This window comes from Diadema antillarum, unplaced genomic scaffold (genome assembly GCF_040938485.1).
Source record: "Diadema antillarum isolate AM-2024a unplaced genomic scaffold, OU_Dant_1.0 seq00000743_RagTag, whole genome shotgun sequence".
Taxonomy (NCBI): domain Eukaryota; kingdom Metazoa; phylum Echinodermata; class Echinoidea; order Diadematoida; family Diadematidae; genus Diadema; species Diadema antillarum.
In genome coordinates this window covers 361617-380620 of record NW_027271640.1, presented here as the reverse complement: position 1 = coordinate 380620, position 19004 = coordinate 361617, and the positions used below count along the sequence as shown (strand labels likewise).

Sequence of the window (19004 nt, the reverse complement as noted above, 5' to 3'; positions counted from 1 at the left end):
TAGAAAGAAAGCGGCCGTCACGCAGGCCTAAATCATGTCCGTATTGACATTTCACTGTATACAAGCAGGTCTTCGTGTGCGACAATAATTATAATATTATTTTCTCTTCAAATGATGTATATTCAGTGAGAGATTTTTTTTTTTTTTTTGCTTGCTTATTGACTTTCATTGAGGGTACAATATACCCCCCGTACAGGTTGTTAATATTAATCAATAAAGCCTTTCTACCTAAACAGTTCCTAACTTTATCGATTACGTATAGCATTGTATGTATAGATATACCTTTTGCGAAATATTTTTGATTTCAATTTGTTGGAAAGATTGGCAAACTGAGTATGCACTCTGAATAAAAACAGAATTGTATAAAATAAATAATCTCAGGGAATAACAATAATGTATTATTTTTACAATGTCTTAATTGGAAAGGAGATAACAGTGAATTTTAGTATTCGTAAGTCTAAAAAATAGTTAGTCTAGATAGTTATACTTGTCTGCTTTCTCCTTTTTTTTCTCAAAAAGTAAATCGAGCCAAATACCTCCACATGATACTGCTCATGGTCTTATCTTTGTAGTGTTTACTCAAACGACATTTCAAGAGTATTTTCTGAATTTTTCACCTGTCACTGGCTTATTACACAAAGTATACCACTAGTTCTCGTCTATACCCCAGCAGGACAGACAGTCCCGAGTTGCCGATACACCATGTGGTACCATTCGAAAATGCCGCTTATCTAGCGCCATCTTGTGACGTCAATGTAAATTAAAAACTGGGCTGTGTCCGCTGACGTGTACGTACGTGTCCGTAATTTTCAGGTAAATTTTTATAGATTTGTATATTTATGGTAGTGTAATTTACTATGTATACAATACTGTTATATACTCCGTGAAAATGCGGTCGGGATTGTTGAGCTTTATTGGGGATTTGGAGTTGTTTTGTGCATACAATTTGGTATTTACCTGGACGTGTCCGTCGATGTGTTATGTCTGCGGGAAGCTGTACGACACACACGAGTGCTTGAAATCGCCCATATGTTTGTACAGGGCGCGCGCCATGTTAAAATGATAATTTCGGCGTGCCCCCGCCCCGCGGGTGTAGGGCTCAGTCGCGCGTGATAGCATGTACAGGCTGGGGCTTTGAAAGCATACATTATGCGGGCAAGATGCAGACTACGCAGTAGTATGCATGTGAAAGGGAAATAGGCTGATGTACTGTACACTGTGCATGCTGTACATGCGTGCAATAGACTTGCGTGCGTATGCGTCGTCTCATGTATGTCTGACTGGACGAAACGACCGGCGGCACATAATACAACCGTGGGAAACTTGTAATCTTGTCGTAAACAAGTCGGACAGACCATTCTACCATTGACTAACGTATCACTAAGATTCTGCAGATTATTTTTCTTCGTTTTAAGCAATGATTTACCCCTAATTGTCACCCGACCACCATGACATAATCTGACTCTCTCTTGGGTCGACTGAGTAAAAATGGTTCATGTTGGAGGGGAATGTGAAACCACGCTACGAACGATGGCCGATACATGTCAGTGTGGCTGGGGTATCAATTCAATCAGGGAGGTGAGAGGAAACGTGCAACGTAGAGGACCCTACCTACATTGTACCAGTATTTACCACTTCCAAACTAACAATGTTAGTTGTCCCTCATTGACATTGATGTTGTGGCTTTCGAAACTTTGCTTAGCAAACTGGCCTTGTTGTATATGAGTAGAAGAAATATGAAATAGGCCTAGTCTACACTGAATGCCATTGAAAAATTGGGCAAGACTTCCATATGTACCCCCGCTATGCATCATGTGTGATGTATAAGTAACAATCGCTAACATGAATAAGTTTAGGTGGCTTTGGGATTAGGATTAGAGTTTACTCAGTTTAGGATTAGGGTTAGGGTTAGAGTTAGGGTAACATTGATCTCGGTGTCCTAGGGAAATGTGGACTTCAGAGAAAGCTCATACAATGTAACTATGTTAGATCTAGGTGCATAAATAGTGGGGGGGGTACATTTGGAAGTCTTTCCAAAAATTGATATCAAAATCGGTTTTTGATTGCAAAGGGTGCTGGGTTAAATTGATTGATTGATTGGATAGATCTTTAAATAAATGCATGAGACATTAAATTTATGAATAGCCATCATTTTGTTCATACAAATATTGTCATTTAATTATACTGGGCTGATCATCACTTCCATGAAATGCAAAAAAGAAATAGAGAATTAGAGTAGTCTAGAATCTGTTGTTTCTATGGCTATTATATGGGATTATATTTATAGAAAAATCTTTGATCTACAAGTGTGTATTTTACTGTATTGTCTGTTAGATTGCCCAGAGGTATAAACTTAAATCTGCTAGTACTAACGGCTACATAGTACAACCTACATAGACAGAAGATTCAAGACATTCAATTTTTTGCCCAATTTTTATTGGTGCTGTGCATTGCACCTTGACCTCATTGCTGAAGGTGGCTAACTTGGAGGCATGCAAGTACGTATTACGAGAAACGAAGTCAAGCCGTCCATAATTCAACCATATTGCACCTCCCAATTAATGTAGAAACTTGTCATGTGCTTATGCGTATGGTTGAATATTTGCAAGGGCTGTTGGTCCTTAGTACAGCCTAGGTTCTTGCTTTTTTCTTGACCTAATCCAATCATGGGATATGTACTGTATTGACATTTATTAAAAAAATATATATATATTTATCCATACAAGGTACTTTTGGAAGATTCTTTACAGATTTCTCACTTGACACCTTCAAGATGTACAGTAGATCTACATTTAGTGATCTCAATTCTTCCTGGGCTGTAATTATCCAAATTATTGACATGAACATTGCTATCTGGGATGAACACAAAGATTGCATTCAACTTGATTGACTGCATACATGTACATTCCATTAGAGAAGCACTCAGCATGTCTCTCTTAGTAGGAGGTACAAAAAGAAGAAAAAAGGGTGAAGGAATCTTGTTTATTCGTCTGTCATCGAAGAGTGTTAAAAGCCACCATATTATGTTTTACCTTGGCAATGTGCTGTTCTTTAACCCGTTGAGGATCGGGCATATGTCTATGGGAAATGCGTGTTGTAACAAAATCTAACCGTCCTCAACAGGTTATGTATCGTGGCCACACATCAATGCCCTTGCACAAATCTGGAGTGTAGCAAGCGCATAGGATACATATTGCAATTTCTGTGTTCATCCAGCAAAGTTTGAAAAACGCAGTAATTTCACCATATATTATGGTCAAAGTAGGCTTATGATGATGAGATTCCAGGGAAGCTGGAGAAATGTGTATTAGTTTAGTTAACTCTGTTTTGTATTAATGTAAGTATCGATAAAGAGTCCGTTGGAGGTCAAATCTATGTACTTAGCTGATAAACTACTACTGGTAGTTTCTACTACAGCTAAGAGTGTACCAACACTGGTATCTTTCATGGGCAATTAACAGCACTTGGTGAAAATTAGCCTTGTCGAAAGTGAGGGAAATTCATGACATTTTATCATGCACATTCAATTTTTTGAAGCGGAGAATGGTAACAAATACCTTAGCATATAAAGAGTATATCCTGTTGGAGAAGACTTTAATTCTTAGCACATCCATACTTTGTTGTGAACTTGCCTTAGAAGCTAAAAATTTTGTGTTTTGTACAGTGTGTAGGTACTGATAGGCTGTGGAAACAGTGCACTGCCAAATTCTTTTCAGCTGAGTGTGAAGAAAGCTATACAGGATTCGCGATGTTCGTTCACTTCCAAATTTGCACTATACCGTATGTCCCAAAAAAATTACAATGGGGCCCTATGCAATGATATCTTTAAAAATATTGCATCAATCTAAATACAAATTCAGGGTATGAAACTATAACTCATTGCCCACATCTTCCAGAAAACCCCATTCGATTTGCTTCAGTGGTCAAAGAGAAATGAGGAATTTTGTAGAGGATGTCGGGAATCTCTTTTGTCCAAGTTCTGTCTATTGTTTACACATAAAATCATCGAAGTGCTAAACTTGGAAGAATCAGACTCATGACATGATTTACTACAATCAACATTTCTCTATGACCGCTTAACCAAATCGAATGGGGATTTCTGCAAAATAGACCTAAGATGTTATATTTTAAGAAACTGAAGTAGCATTGAAAAAAAAATAATCATATTGGATGTTATCAATGCAAAAATCTGATTGTAATTTTTGTGTGATATACTGCAGTATGTCCCCCAAAAATTACAATCAATTTTTCGAATTGGTAACATCCAAAATGATCCACCTGTCTAAGTACTACTTCAGGGTCTTAAAATATAACATCTTAGCACTATTTTGCAGAAAACCCCATTCAATTGGTTAAGCGGTCACAGAGAAATGTAGACTGTTGTAAAGCGTGTCATGAGTCTGATTTTTCCAAGTTTAGCACTTCGATGATTTTGCGGGTGAACAATAGACAGAACTTGGACAAAAGAGATTCCCGACATCCTCTACAAAAATTCCTCATTTCTCTTTTACCACTGAAGCAAATCGAATGGGGTTTTTTGTAAGATGTGGGCAATGAGTTATAGCTTCCTACCCTGAATTTGTATTTAGATTGATGCAATATTTTTAAAGATATCATTGCATAGGGCCCCGTTGTAATTTTTTTGGGGACATACTGTAGAGCATATCTAGTGGGCATGACTCTTCCTGTATTGGATAGTGGTACACTTGTAATAAATATTGAAAATACACACACTCACAAATGATGTTCAACCCTGTACTGTATTTGTCGATTAGCACTAATGCTGCACTATTTTCTTCCTGAAGTGATTTGCAAAGCGGTATGGAAAAACTAATTGCCAGTGAATAGAGATCCCTTATCCCCATAATCCCTATTGTGTCACCACGACCAGTTGGTGTATTAAGGCACATTGTTTTGTAGCACAGAGTAGGGTGGCAAACTTGGAGGAATTCTCTGAAAGTTGATGAAAAAGCACAGCAAGTTACAGCTAAAGTGTCTGGGCATATAACGGGTTAATACTGTTTTGCTGGTAAATTGCTGTCATGTGCGCCCAGTAGTTTTGGCACAAATGTATCATTTCACTTCCTTCTGAAACAGGCGTAGTGAAAGTATTATTTGCTGACTCACATACTATGTAAGTGCATTGCATCTTTGTTATTCTTGTTTTGTTTTCTGTTTTTTGCTGATCTAACTGAGGTTTTGCATTCATTAAAATTCACTTGAGTGAAAGACAAGTCTGTTTGGAGTAATTTCTACATTGTAATTTCTGCATTTTGTGCCTCAATTTTGATACATAATATTGCTCAATTCATTACAAAATTTATCCTCCATTGGTCTTGCATATTCCTTAGATTACAGCACTGTACTCTGTAGACCAGGTTCCACTGCCTACATGTACCAATAAGAGCTTCTGTGAAGTGACTTGAAATGTTAAATTCCATTTTTAAAAATACAGTTGAACCTCTATTATCCGGCCTCCCTTTATCCGGATCTCTCTATTATCCGGACGCAATCTCGCCGTGATTTTTTATCTTTTTTTAAGAATTACGGGAGGAAAGGGGGATTACCAACTCCTTGAGAACTCCTACACAAACACACATGAATTACATATACTTGATACATTTCTTAATAATTATTTAGGTAAATCATCCCAAAAATTTATAAAAGAAAATGATTTCATTCTTGCAAACACGAACCTCTATTTTGGGGTCTGTTACTGAGTGTAACAATGAAAAGGTTGCGGTATACACATTACTACATGTGGTACTACAATGGGCTACATCAGTACATGTTTATGTATATGTACATGTATAAAGCATTGAGTCTCCCGGTCCCGACTTGTCCGGATACGAGAGGTTCAACTGTAATCATTTACAGCCCGTCCCTTGTATAATTTTCAAAAAATCAGATCTGAAAACAACATCTGAACCATTGTAGTGATGCACAGAAAACTTGGTTTGCTACATGTAGTATATATGTATGGCCTCAAAATAATCATTTTATTTTGGGGCAGTCATACAATGGTATCTAGACTTTCAGAGAATCCTTAAAAATTTGAGACGGAGAAATGTAAGAAAGCAAGTGACACCTTGGGTTCAAGCAGTTACTGTACAATACTGAGTACTGTTTTGTAGATCGATACAAACACTTCTCTGTGATGTTCCTGTAAAGAAAGTATTTAGTATCCTGTATCACTGTATCCTGTATCACTGTATCCTGTATCACTGTATTGTTTGGTATGCAACCAAAACTGGTTTGCTTTACCCAGAAACTAATAAACTGTCAATGAATTTTAGAGTAGGGGTGGTTACATGGGTTAGCACAAAGACTTTGTTTTTACTGGTATACATACCTCTGCCACGTGCCGGAGGCATTATATTTTGAGGTTGTCTGTCCTTTCTTCATATTGTGGATGGCGTAACTTAAGAACCGTTTGAGGTATCCAAATGAAACTTGATATGTATGGATACATTATGTATGTGTGGACGAAGCGATGCCTATCAGCTTTTGGATATACACAAAACTTTGTTGAGACTTTTTTTTTTACTTTTTTTTTTGATTTCCTCTATTTTCTATTTTTGTTTCCAGGCACTTATTTCCACTCAAAGGTTAGCCAGTAGTCGGTATCAAATTTTGCCATGGAGACCGACGTTCAGGTCAACAAGGACCAAGCTGGACCATCCATCTCTGATATGATCCAGCCCGTTGTCACGGCGGTGGAGGCAGTCCCTGTCATGGACGGTGGCAAAGAGATCTCTAGCGTCAGTGGTGTACCCGCAGGGACTACCATCACGGTTGTCGACGCCGGACAGACGTCTGATCTTGGAGGTATGTGTATTTAAAACAGTAAACGAGAACTAATTCAAACTTATTCTAAACCTTCTTAACTATATATCATTTTTTTTTTTGTAGCTTTTGTGTGTGTGTGTGTGTGTGTGTGTGTGTGTCTGCGTTCTTTTTTTAAAATTCATTCCTGATTTTTATCCACGTTACAAAGCGCTTTCATTCGGACTCGACAGGCAAGAGTGATAAATATCTTTCTTGATCAATGAATTCTCCCCCCCCCCCCCAAAAAAAAAAAAAAAAAAGAATTCCCGTCCAATCCAGTTTACTTACTACTGATATCAGTAAGTATTTTACAGGATGGAGAAAGAAGAAGCTTGTGTGAATTAAACCATGTTCCCAGGCAAATTCAACCATCAAGTATAGTAAAGACTGATGGTTCAAGCCTTCAAAAGCCAGCAGAATGATAGGGCATAATAAAAGTCTCAGTGTGTGTACCTGATTTCATAAATGAGAAATTGACATACACCTACAGTATGTATGTCTGGCACGTTTGCTCTTCATTGCACGCACCCCACTCCATACTTTGTGTTTTGTCAAATTCTAACAAAATTAGAATTTAAACTCCTTTTGTTAGTGCATGTAGGCACTTGTTATAGTGTTCCAATACAGTACGTAGCATTATTTGAATAAGAAAATATCACTGATTTTTATGAATGGATGTTGGAGTCAACAACATCTAACATTTTCTCCCTTAAAAGCCATTGTTATGGAAAGGAAACAGATTTTGACTTTTGATGTAAAAAAAAAAGAAGGTAATTTAATGAAACATTGTGAGATGTAGGTATTCTGTACAATGTAGTTACAGTAAGTGACTTCTGAGGCTGAAGCGTTCAATCACCCCTGGAATCTAGGCACAAATTTACACACCCAGTTTCAAGATTATCATACTGAAAATAATGACACAATAAAATTAACATTTGACAGTAACTGGTGACATGCCTGTGATCAGTCCAGTCAGCTCTTTTTACCATCTATCCTTTGCAATGAAAGCAGCATTGCAGTGTAAAAATCATTAAATATAACACAAATTCTTAGAAAATATACCATGCAGCGGATTGATTGATTGATAAAGCAAAGTTGTACACTGGCACTGGTCTGACGGTTCGGGACCAGTAAAAATCACTGTCAGACCAGTAACTTTTTCAGGAATGAACCAGTAAGAAATGGAAAAACTGGGTACATACTGGTCCAACAGACAAGTCAGACTAGTAAGGGGAAAAATGGGTTAGCGTGCAGCTCTGGATAAAGAGTATGATGATATAATCACATTATGAGACACTGAGCACATACGTAGTACATTATAATTGTACCAGTGCATGTACAATATGTACATGTACATGTACTATACTCTACAGCCTAGGCAATTTCCACAGCATAATGGTATAAGTTGTGAGTAGTTTACTCTCTCATTTCGATCTGTCGTTAACCCTGTGTGCGCTGCATTAATTTACTGTTTGTAGGAATGTAATGTGAAAATAGTGCACATTTGACCCGTTGGCACAGAATGGTTAACCTGATGGTTTTTGCAAAACACTCACTTCCTGTTATTTACTTTTCTGTGTGCACTGAAAATGACCTACATCAAGTACATACAGCATTTTGCATCAACGTTTGCAGACAGAAACACAGTATACACTAAAGTAGTCTCCTTCATGTATGAAGTTATTAGAGTTATTTTTCTTCTATGGACCGAGGTTTGTGTAAGTTCTTTTCTTCTACTATCAGGTATAGGGCCTACATACATTGTACATGCATGCATTGTCGGCAGAGCAGAGAGGTAATTTATTGATGGTACATGATTACAATGACACACGGCTGCTATTGTTTCATCACTTGTACAAGTGTACAATGTACATGTATAAGGTGCAGACTGGCAATTCAATTTGAATGCTTTCAAGTCTGAACGGTGGTACTCATCCAAGCTTCATTTCTTTCTTTTTTTTTTTTTTTTTTTTTTTTTTTTTGGGGGGGGGATAGCTTGTTCGACATCAATTACAGATACAAGAAAGTTCATTTTGAATCTTTATTTGCTGTAATGTTTACATACGTATTCATGCCTTATTCAGGGCGACTACAGTAATAAGAATTACTGATTCTACCATATGTATACAGTACGTGCATACTGTTTACTGTAGCCTGGGCAGTGCTCTCACAGCAATATAGTCTGTACAATACTGCCTCTCCTTCACTTAAAAGACAGTAATTTGTATTTTTAGTGACACACTGTACGTTGTACATGTATACCAAGTACCAATACAGTATAAAAATGTTGGTTCAGGTTTTGTTTGTTGTTAATTGTGTGTGTGTAGTTTTAAAGTTATGCTTGCAATTTCTGTTCAACTTACTGGGATGACACAGGAGTGCAAATGTCCCTACACTCATCAATTAATTTTATTCCTTTCATACTAATATGTAGCATTTTGATGTGCCATTGACATTGTGCAGTACTTGGTATTTCACGCACGTAATGACACTGTCTATGTACACTAGCTTGACAGTGAAGAAACATGCATAATCTGAAGTACAGTATGATATTTTCCTTCAGTTGTTGCACATACACATTTAACCCGTTGAGGACGGTTTGATTTTGCTACAACACCTATTTTCCATAGACACTTGCCCGAGTATACTCGGGACTCGTCCTCAACGGGTTAATGTGTGTACAAATATCTGGTTGTTCCACTTTTTTTCTACATGAACAATTGCATGTACAGTGTATCATACCTACAATGTACATGTAGTGTCAAATATGTTTACAACGTTTGCAAAGGAACATTACATGGTAACATTGTAAATCTGGCCAAGGTGTATGCTTTAATAGTAGCGTACATATGTATCTGTGTGTGTCTGCGTACGTGTCTATGTGTTGCGAAGTCAGCCTTGAAAGCTGTTTAACAAACATTTGACGTCTGGCTAGTCCCAGTGCTCTGAGAATATACATTGAACAATGTGTAGACATTGTTTAAAGAAGAACAAAACAGGAAAATTCCAGTGAAAATGAAGAAGAGTTTGCAAAGGTCAAGGTGTAAATTGGACTGTGGAGCATCAATTTTCATAAAAAGTACACTTAGCCTACAGAAGGCTGCACAAAATACAAAGCTACATAATTATAAAAGTTAGCCCAACCAGATGCAGACTTCTGTACAAGCACAGGGCTGTGTATAGATTACATAAAAGTTCAAGAATTTACATTCTGATGTTCATGCGAGATTACGTAATCATGTCTAGCCAACTCGGGACCGGATTTGACTAATTCATGTACAAACTGTAGCATCGTTCCATGTAAAGCATGAGATTGGCAATGTCATTTTGTCTTTTGATGTCTTTGCCAGGCCTGCTACAGGCATCAGAGATGATGGAGATCATCACACAGGAAGTGAGCACACTGGCCCAGGCCAATGGTAATGTGAGCGACTCTACGGGAACCACCACGGTCACGCCTGTCATGGCCCAAAATGGGGGTAAGTCGGACAGACTCAGTCACTCGATTTAAATCCCCTTGCACTGTTTGGTTACAAAATGTGTTAAACTGAGGTATGATATAGAGAGGAAAAAAAAAATGTTTGTGCATGATTTAAGGGCTTATCAGGGCAATTTCCCCTTTATGTGTAAATGCTTGTTAGTGATAGGGTGAGAGTAAAGGTTAGGATTGGGGTTAAGGTTAGAATTTAGGTTAGGTCAACACTGCACACTGGCACTGGTCTGACGGTCCAGGACCAGTACAAATCACTGTTGGACCAGTAACTTTTCAGGTATGGACCAGTATAAAAATGGAAAAACTGGGAATCTTCTGGTCTGACAGACAGGTCAGATCCAGTAGAAAAAGAAAAAAAAATGTGTTAACGTGCAGTTTTGGTTAGGGCCAGGATTAGGTTAAAGATTAGGATTAGGGTTAGAGTCAGGATTAGGGTAATAGAGTCAGGGGAAAGGTCTATGGGAATTGTCCGGGGGGGGGGGGGGGGGGGGGGGGAGGCTGAAAATAACAATATTTTTAAGAGAGAAATACCAAAGCTCCAGGTGAACTGAACATGACAACAGACATGATGGGTTACAGCAAAAATTTGTATTACAAAGCAGTCAGATTCACATTACATATCATAAAATTTGATGGACCAGCAATTTGTACTACCGCTGGCACAGTTGACAAAATTACACAAAAAATTACACTTGTACATCTGCAGTTATGGTGGTGAGCATATTACAATATCACAAATGAAATAAGCCTACGATGTACATTGTGGCTTGTTCTTCACAGAGTGGGTCAATTTCCCATACGGAGAAATGCATGTAGAGATCCTCTGGTTGACATAAACCTCTTTCCCTTACCCCCCCTCCCCCCCCCCCCCCCAAACCCTCTCCCTCCTCTATACATGTCATTGCAATGTTCCAGTGTTTTTCATTCACTTCCACTAATCGATATTCCGTAACTTCTACTGCCTTTGTTTCTTATGTCTGTGTGCCTGTGCACTGTAGTCGTCCTGCAAGCGTCAGAGCTCATGAAACAGATCATGGAGCAGGTGAACATCAAGCAGGAGGATGGAGAGGACACTCCGCATACAGTATACGCAGAAATCAGGCCCCCTGATCGTAAGTTACCTTAACATACCTTAACTGTAATGGCCACATTCATATGTGCAGATTTCTGTATATGCCAAAATATTTCCCGCCGTTTCAGTTTTCATGGATTGGATGCTATTTGCACATTTAAAAACATGCGAAAATATTAACTCTGACCTGATCTCAACATGAATGTGATGTTTACAGTATCTACATTGTACATTTCTCTTTTCAGTACTGCACTCCACAATTGCAAATCTAACCATCAGTGAAATCGTCGCGGAGGTCCCGATTTGCAAAGAGTTAGACTCGCTGAATATATGGCATACTGTAAAACAAGGAATGTTCGCGTGCATATTAATTATGTGAATTTCGCGAGCGCCAAGATTTGCGAAATTAAAATGCATGCGAAAAGTTATTGTCTACACTATGTGCACTGAATGCCATTGGCAATTCGCGAAAATTTCATGCCACGAAAAAGGGCGTTGGTTCCAATTCGCGAAAATTTCATGCCGCGAATATATATCATGTTTTACAGTATACAGTAGATTAGATGATGATATCTTGCCCTCTGACATTACTCTTCATATCTTTAGTGAATTCAGGTTGAACGCAAAGTACAGTTTCCCTTTAGGAAGAATGATTTTGTGTTTCAATGCCACATAAGCTGTAATCTTTCACTTGGAGTAGAATAAATCCTTCATATGGCACAGGATTTGTCTGTATGCACACAATAAAGATTGAACGTTTCTTTTGTATCGAAACATATAATGACCCAGTCATCCAATTGAGGTGAACAGATATTCGCATGTTAGCCAGCTTTTACTCTGATTGTATTGATGATTTGTTACAAGTACTGTATATGCCAAATATTTCATGAGGTTTTTATTTTTCGCAAATTTCACGAGTCGGGTGCTATTCGTGACATTAAAGACACATGAAAATATTCACTCTGATCTCGATATGAATGTGACGTGTGCATAAACATTCCTTCATCTAGTACAGGACTCCAGGATTGCAAATTTAAACACTCGCGAAATTGTCAGAAATTCTTGATTCACAAAATTTTAGACTCGCTAAATATATGGCGTATACAGTTCCTGCAGTGATTGACCATTGTTATCCAGACCTATTTGTTAGTAGACTAATTTCATTGTTTTCTCCCATTCTCTGTACACAGAAATGTTGATTGATGACCCAGGAACACATGACAAGCATGATGGAACATCAGGAGATGGTGTACAAGGGCAAGGTATGTATCACAATAAAAGGAGAACAAAAAACAAAACAAAACAAAACAAAAACTGGCAAAATGCAGGGCTTGGTTTTTGTTGTTATTTTACAAGGCAATTTACATTGAGAGCTAGTGGATAGAATTAGAATGACAAATTACACAGTTAGACAACAATTAGACAACAACAATTTAGTAACTGAAATGCTGAATTTTGAAACTGTGTTTTCTTTTGTGTGCAATGCAATAGAGTGTATGAATGCTACAACCTTTGACCCTGCTGAATAGAGCCAAATCCACAGTGACATCTTTGCAGAGTTAGCATTGTATGGGTTTGGAGTTACACTTGGGGACTGTCCTTGTTATACCTCAGCCAATGAGGTTATGTTTTTGTTGCCCAGCATTGGTTTGTTTGTCTCCTTGCAAAAGAACTCAAAAAGTTGTGAATGGATTTGGATGAAACTTGCAGGATAAGTTGATAATGATTCAGTGAACAGATAATTGAATTTTGGTAGTGATCCAAGAATTTTTTATGAATTTTTGAAGGATTTTTCTATCTTTTGGCTAATAGGGTCAATGAACTTGGAAGTTCAAGCTGCGCATATTTGAGGTTTGCATACACGCACTAAAGCGTGTGCTCTGCTCAAGGCGGCGCGCAGCATGCAGGAAGCTGATGAGGTAAACACAACAGGGCTTCTTCTTAATGGAAAATTGAGGGATTATTAGCATGTGTGGGTGAAAATGAGCTGTTTGGCGGAGGTCTGCGCTCTTTAAGTGCTTTTCTAGTTTCATATGGCATCCTATGTAGTGTCTCAGAAGAGGAGTGTTACTGGAGTAAATAACCCAGAAAGGAGAGTTGGTGGGGGAGTTACAGGACAAGTCCACCTTCATAGACATGTGGATTAAGTGAATGCAGCTATATGAGTAGAACACATCAGTGAAAGTTTGGAGAAAATCGGACAATCTGTTCAAAAGTTCTGAATTTTTAAAGTATCTGCACAGTCACTGCTGGATGAGAAGACTTCTATAGTGTATGATGTCACATGCATCGAATGATATAAGGACAAAATGAGGACAAATTTACAAAATTCAAATTTTTGACAAAAGTGCATATTTCCCTAACTTGTACTGATTCATGTTAAGGGTAATATCATTCCCCCTGCCTTCTGATAGAGGCAAGTCAGGTGATCTTTATCATGCGAGAAAAGTGAAAATATGTTGAGTTTTCTTTACATTTTCTTTATCATTCTACACATGTGACATCACAAGCGATGATAGTCTTCTCATCCAGCAGTGATTGAGCAGAAACTTTAAAAATTCACAACTTTTGAACAGATTGTCTGATTTTCCTTCAACTCTCACTGATGTATTGTACTAATATTGCTGCATTCACTCAATACGTGTCTATGAAGGTGGATGTGCTCTTTAATTATTCTCATGTGATATGTCTCGGAAGTCATCTGATATTGGATACAATTGGCATCACAGTACTTTTTGACTCACATATAGTCTTTGACTTGAGTAACTTGTGAATTTAGAAGAATATTTTACACTACAAGGAAAAATTTTCCAACTCTAATTTGATAAGCAATTTCAGCTGATGAACAGTATTTCAAATAGTATCCTGTACTGTTCTGTGGAACAAAACTGCTACACAAAAGTTGGTTTTGTAGCAGTAGTGCAAAAATGCATAGCAAATTGCAATGCAATACCAGATGAATTATTCCCTGCACTGACCTGTCTAGTTCTGCAAGACTCAGTGGAGAGCCATGTATTTCCTCCATTCAAGAATTTTCAGTGATGCAATTTTTTTTTTAGAGAAGAAAACTTTAACTTCAAGGCTGGGTGTTAGATGCCTGAGAAATGTCGTGATAGTACCTGTACATCTCATACATGTAAGTCAGCAGGTGAAGGAGACTTTGTGACAATGTCATGAGCACTTGAATTCACAATCATAGAGTGCAGTAATGGATGGAGAAAGGTACACGTGCATGTCACATTTGTGTTGGGATTAAAGTTAATATTGTGTTGTAGAATTAGTGAATAGCACCCAAACTCACAAAATTCATTAAAATAAAAACCTTCCAAAATATATGCCGTAAACATTATATTAAGTTTTAATCAATGCCAGTCAGCAAATTGATATACATTTTCATATGATGGGGGAACATTCGGACGTGTTTGCCCATTGATGGGTACAACATTTTCGTATGTTCTCTCATGGTGGAACATTTTTGAGTGAGCAGGTGGACAAACTGTGGCAGGTTGTCACAGAAATTTCAGGTTGACGGTGATATTTCTACAGTACTTAACTAATCCAGAAATAGATTAACTGAAGACTACTTTTGCTATTGGGAGTATACAGAATGACAATGAGCTGACTGTAGAGTTTGAAATGTTACGTCTAGGAAGTTGTAATTTCCTCATTAGCCTTTCAAGCCTTGTAGGTTAACTATGTTTTTGCTGCCATTGCAGTCATCAGCCGAATTGCAAAACCTGCAGCAATATCTGCAGACAGATGTTTGTGGAGCTTTGAGAGGTATCCATGTCTATCAACTCACTGTAGAGTATTCTCCTTTTTTTTTTTTGCACAGGTCAACTGGTGGACTCCTTTGCCATGTACACCCAGGAGGACCAGGGCCAAGAGATGGTGCAGCAATCCGCAGATGTGGGAGGCTCCACCAAGGTCCTCCACGTCCAAGCCACACAGGAGCCCATCGACGGGGATCCAAACAACGTGCAGACATCCTCCCGTACTCTGACCGTGGTCATCACCAACTTCCCCGACCACCTGAAGACGCAGATCCTCTCCTACAGCTGCATGTCGTGCGGGAGTGCGTTCAACGAGGTCGTCGACCTCATGTCGCACGTCTGCACGGGCACGGTGCCGCTGATTTCCAACGCCAGCAGCGTCGTGATCAACACCGGTGTGGGGGGAAGCGCAGAGTTGGATCCAAACAAGACAGTCATTAGCGCGTCAGACTTGTTCTACCGGTGTGACGATTGCCCAAAGAAGTTTATGAAGAAGACGGAGCTGACACGTCACAAGCAGACACACAGGAAAGGAGGGGATGGCATCGACGTGAAACACCCACTGGTAAACAGGGTGGAACTAATGACCCCCACGGCAGAGGAGCAGAGGATAATGGATGATAACATCATCAACACAGAGTCGGGAATGTTCCAGTGTGCCATCTGCCTGAAGTGCTGCAAGAGGAAGTTTGACCTCAAGCGCCACCTGCTCACCCACAGCAACGTGCGGAACCGGCCGCACACGTGTCCGCACTGCGACAAGCGGTTCCTCACCGCCAGCCACCTGCGGCAGCACTTGCGCGCCCATGCTGGAATCAAGCCCTTTGAGTGTGATGACTGCGGCAAAGCCTTCACCCGCTCCAGCGAGGTCACCCGCCACAAGGTGGTGCACATGCGCACCTCTGGCAGCGAGAGCTCACCAGTAACTGTGCCCCCCAACCTGACAACACTCTCCTACGAATGCACCGACTGTGCAGAGACGTTCGTGAACAAGAAGGACTTGCAGCTGCACCTGTTTGAGAAGCACACATACCAGTGCAAGCAGTGTGCATCTGTGTTCCCAACAATGGCAACCCTGGAACAGCACATGGCAGAGCACAGTCAGGTGTACACCTGCATCGAGTGCTCCATGGTCTTCGTCCACAAGAAGCAGCTCAAGCAGCACAATAAGCAGAAGCACCGGGACAAGCGCCACCGTCACCACCACCACCACCACCACCGCAACAAGCACGAGGACGGCAGCAGCCGGCACAAGCACGCCTGCCCCGACTGCGGCAAGGAGTTCCGCAAAACCAGCGACCTCAAGCGGCACGCTGTCACGCACACGGAGAGGGAGCGGCGCCACGAGTGCGAGATCTGCCACAAGAAGTTCCTGACGAGCAGCCACCTGAAAGCGCACCACATGCAGAAGCACTCGGAGGAGAGGCCCAACCAGTGCCCCTTCTGCGACAAAAAATTTGCCCGGAAGCACGATCTGAAGCGGCACATGGCCATCCACGACTCGGACCGCGAGAGGCCGTACACATGTGAGCATTGTGGCAAAAATTACATCACCGCAAGTCACCTTAGGGATCACATGGTTGTCCATTCTGGTGAGAAACCATACACCTGTGACTTGTGCGGAAATTCCTTCACCCTACAGAGAGCACTCCTTCGTCATATGAAGGACAATCACAAAATAGAGGAAAATTTCTAAGCCCACACACTTCTGTTACAGTCTGTGTTACCCAGATTCTATTATCAAGAAACCATTTTAGTGGTATTTTATCATTATAGCCCATTTAGTACATATGGCCTGATTGGGGCTTTTTAGGTCTACTCTACAGAGTTTCAATTTCACATGTAAGATAAACTGTTATGTAGGTCACCTTACCTTACAAATTTTGTATCAAAAATGTTACCGACAAATAGCTTCATGTTTTATGTTTCTATATTGTCATTTCCGAGTAGAACATTGCACCTGTCGTTCAAAATTTGTCAGTTTGTTCCTCCACATATCTGCTGTGGTTGTACGTGGCACATGCAATCCCTGGATTGACAGCAAGATAGATATCTGTGCTAACAAATCTTTCAAGCTGATAAGTAGCATCTGTATATAGTGTTCACATGCTGGTAACTTTTGTGTAGCCTTTTGGCGTGATCACACAAATTACATCTCTATTTTTACCCCTAGCTGGCGGAGAGAAATTCCATTTTCTTTCCTCCTTTAGCTCAAAATCAGGACAGCATATGACCAAATATGGGATGATTTCCAATCTTATTTCTCAGTGACCTCAACTGTTCAAAAAATGTTCATGTTCCATCACAAAGATTAAGTCCTCATTGTCACAGATGTTTACATACTTTTCTCATGGCATAGAAATTGTTATTTCTTAATATATTTTAAGGCATGATATTGAGAGTATTTTTGTCTGTTGTAGAAGGAGATGACTTGTAAAGGATAAAGTGTTCACTCTCTCACATTACAAGAATATTGAATTTCAAGACAGTATGCTAGAATGATTGATGACAAGGTTTAAGACATGACTTCCATTCTACTGAATATTTGGTGTACCATGTGCAGGTGCGCAGCAGACTGAATGAGTCCATACACCATGATCCCTACCACTCCAGCAATGAATGTTCTACAGTCAGCTTTAAAGATCCGGTAGCGTGCGGATACGGTGCGATGGGAAGGCTGGCCCGACTCGGATACATTCGGGAATCCCCGTAACGAATCGTGTACGGCTTTATCTCTCATCTCCATAATGGAAGTACACTTGCAGCCGAAAAGAATCTCAACCAGAGTCCAACATTGCAGATGAGCATATGGTTCGATGCACATATTCGCTGATGGGATATACTCTTCCAGCAGGCCTGCGCTAGTCGTGTTTTTTTTAATGTAATCTACCCCAGTGAGCAATGAGTGAAGACTCATTCATTCGGGCTACCCTTCTCCCCCCACGCTACCAGGTCTTTAAAAGTCTTGACTTCCATTCTACTGAACATTTGGTGTATCATGTGCAAGGTTGCAACAGACTGAATGACTCAATAGGCCATGACCTCTAGCTCTCATTAATGAATGCTCTCCAGTCAACCAAAGCCCTGTGTGTGGTGGCTCAGTGGGTGAGATCACAGATTTAAGTTCCTGGTTCCAATCCCCGGCTAGCAACCGTTGTGCCCCCCTGGGCAAGCACTTAATGTGAGTCCTTCAGTCATGACTTAAAGCAGACCTTCCAAGGGCTGCTTGCTTGCAAACAGTCCATGCTTCTTAGAGGACCTGTGAAGTTCTTCAGGGGGGAACTCAAAGCCACTGGTCCTGTTGTGGCTTGCTTGCTTATAAGCATTCCATGCTTTCTTACCAATCTCATATAACAAAAATCAATTCTAAAAGGAAGGAAGTCACAGTTTTGAATATCAGAGTTCATCAATTGGTATAAATATCGTGTCTATGAATGGGGATTACACGCTCCTCATCGATTCTGTTGAATCCCACTTAACCCTGTGCTGGGGCATTCATATTGTTAACCCTAAGAGGGCTGGCTGGAAAGAGGACACAGAAAAGGTTGAAGAGAATGTAACCTAAGGAGCAGTGGTGCAACCTGAACATGCAATCCAAAATATGTGTTGGTAATCTCATTTGTCACGATCTTGCCTATTTGACCTTCTACGGAATGATTACATAGGCATGGAATATGTGTAAAAAGAATACCCGTTACTTTTCTGTTGTGTGCACAATTTGTGACCATTGCATAATACATTGCAACATGTCACATGATGGGGATGGGGGAGGGGGTTATTTTGAATAGCACTGCTTGCCCCTTATCTGATATCTCTTCCATTCATTGAATTTCATCAG

At 39.9% G+C, this 19004-nt stretch overlaps 1 protein-coding gene across 3 annotated transcripts; it reads left to right on the top strand.

Annotated features, from left to right (window-relative positions):
- The first annotated feature begins 771 nt into the window (after nt 1-771).
- LOC139738449 (uncharacterized) lies at nt 772-18770 on the top strand. 3 transcript variants are annotated; one of them, XM_071649073.1, is made up of 7 exons: nt 772-813; nt 6589-6828; nt 10179-10307; nt 11320-11433; nt 12584-12655; nt 15229-16692; nt 17730-18770. In XM_071649073.1, the coding sequence occupies exons 2-7, from the start codon at nt 6639-6641 to the stop codon at nt 17747-17749; spliced, it is 1989 nt and encodes a 662-aa protein (XP_071505174.1). In that variant the 5' UTR covers nt 772-813; nt 6589-6638; the 3' UTR covers nt 17750-18770. The 3 variants fall into 3 exon arrangements, with proteins under 3 accessions (XP_071505174.1, XP_071505172.1, XP_071505173.1); XM_071649071.1 differs by having other exon boundaries at nt 15229-16758; XM_071649072.1 differs by lacking the exon at nt 772-813 and adding an exon at nt 1206-1578 and having other exon boundaries at nt 15229-16758.
- The last annotated feature ends 234 nt before the right edge of the window (nt 18771-19004 follow it).

What these genes read in the sequence shown, in the direction of transcription:
- LOC139738449 (XM_071649071.1), top strand. Translation starts at nt 6,639, where the DNA reads ATGGAGACCGACGTTCAGGTCAACAAGGACCAAGCTGGACCATCCATC. An exon ending in ACAGACGTCTGATCTTGGAG is followed by an intron (nt 6,829 to 10,178) that starts GTATGTGTATTT and finishes TGTCTTTGCCAG; the next exon opens with GCCTGCTACAGGCATCAGAG. An exon ending in TCACATGGTTGTCCATTCTG is followed by an intron (nt 16,759 to 17,729) that starts GTGAGAAACCAT and finishes TACCATGTGCAG; the next exon opens with GTGCGCAGCAGACTGAATGA.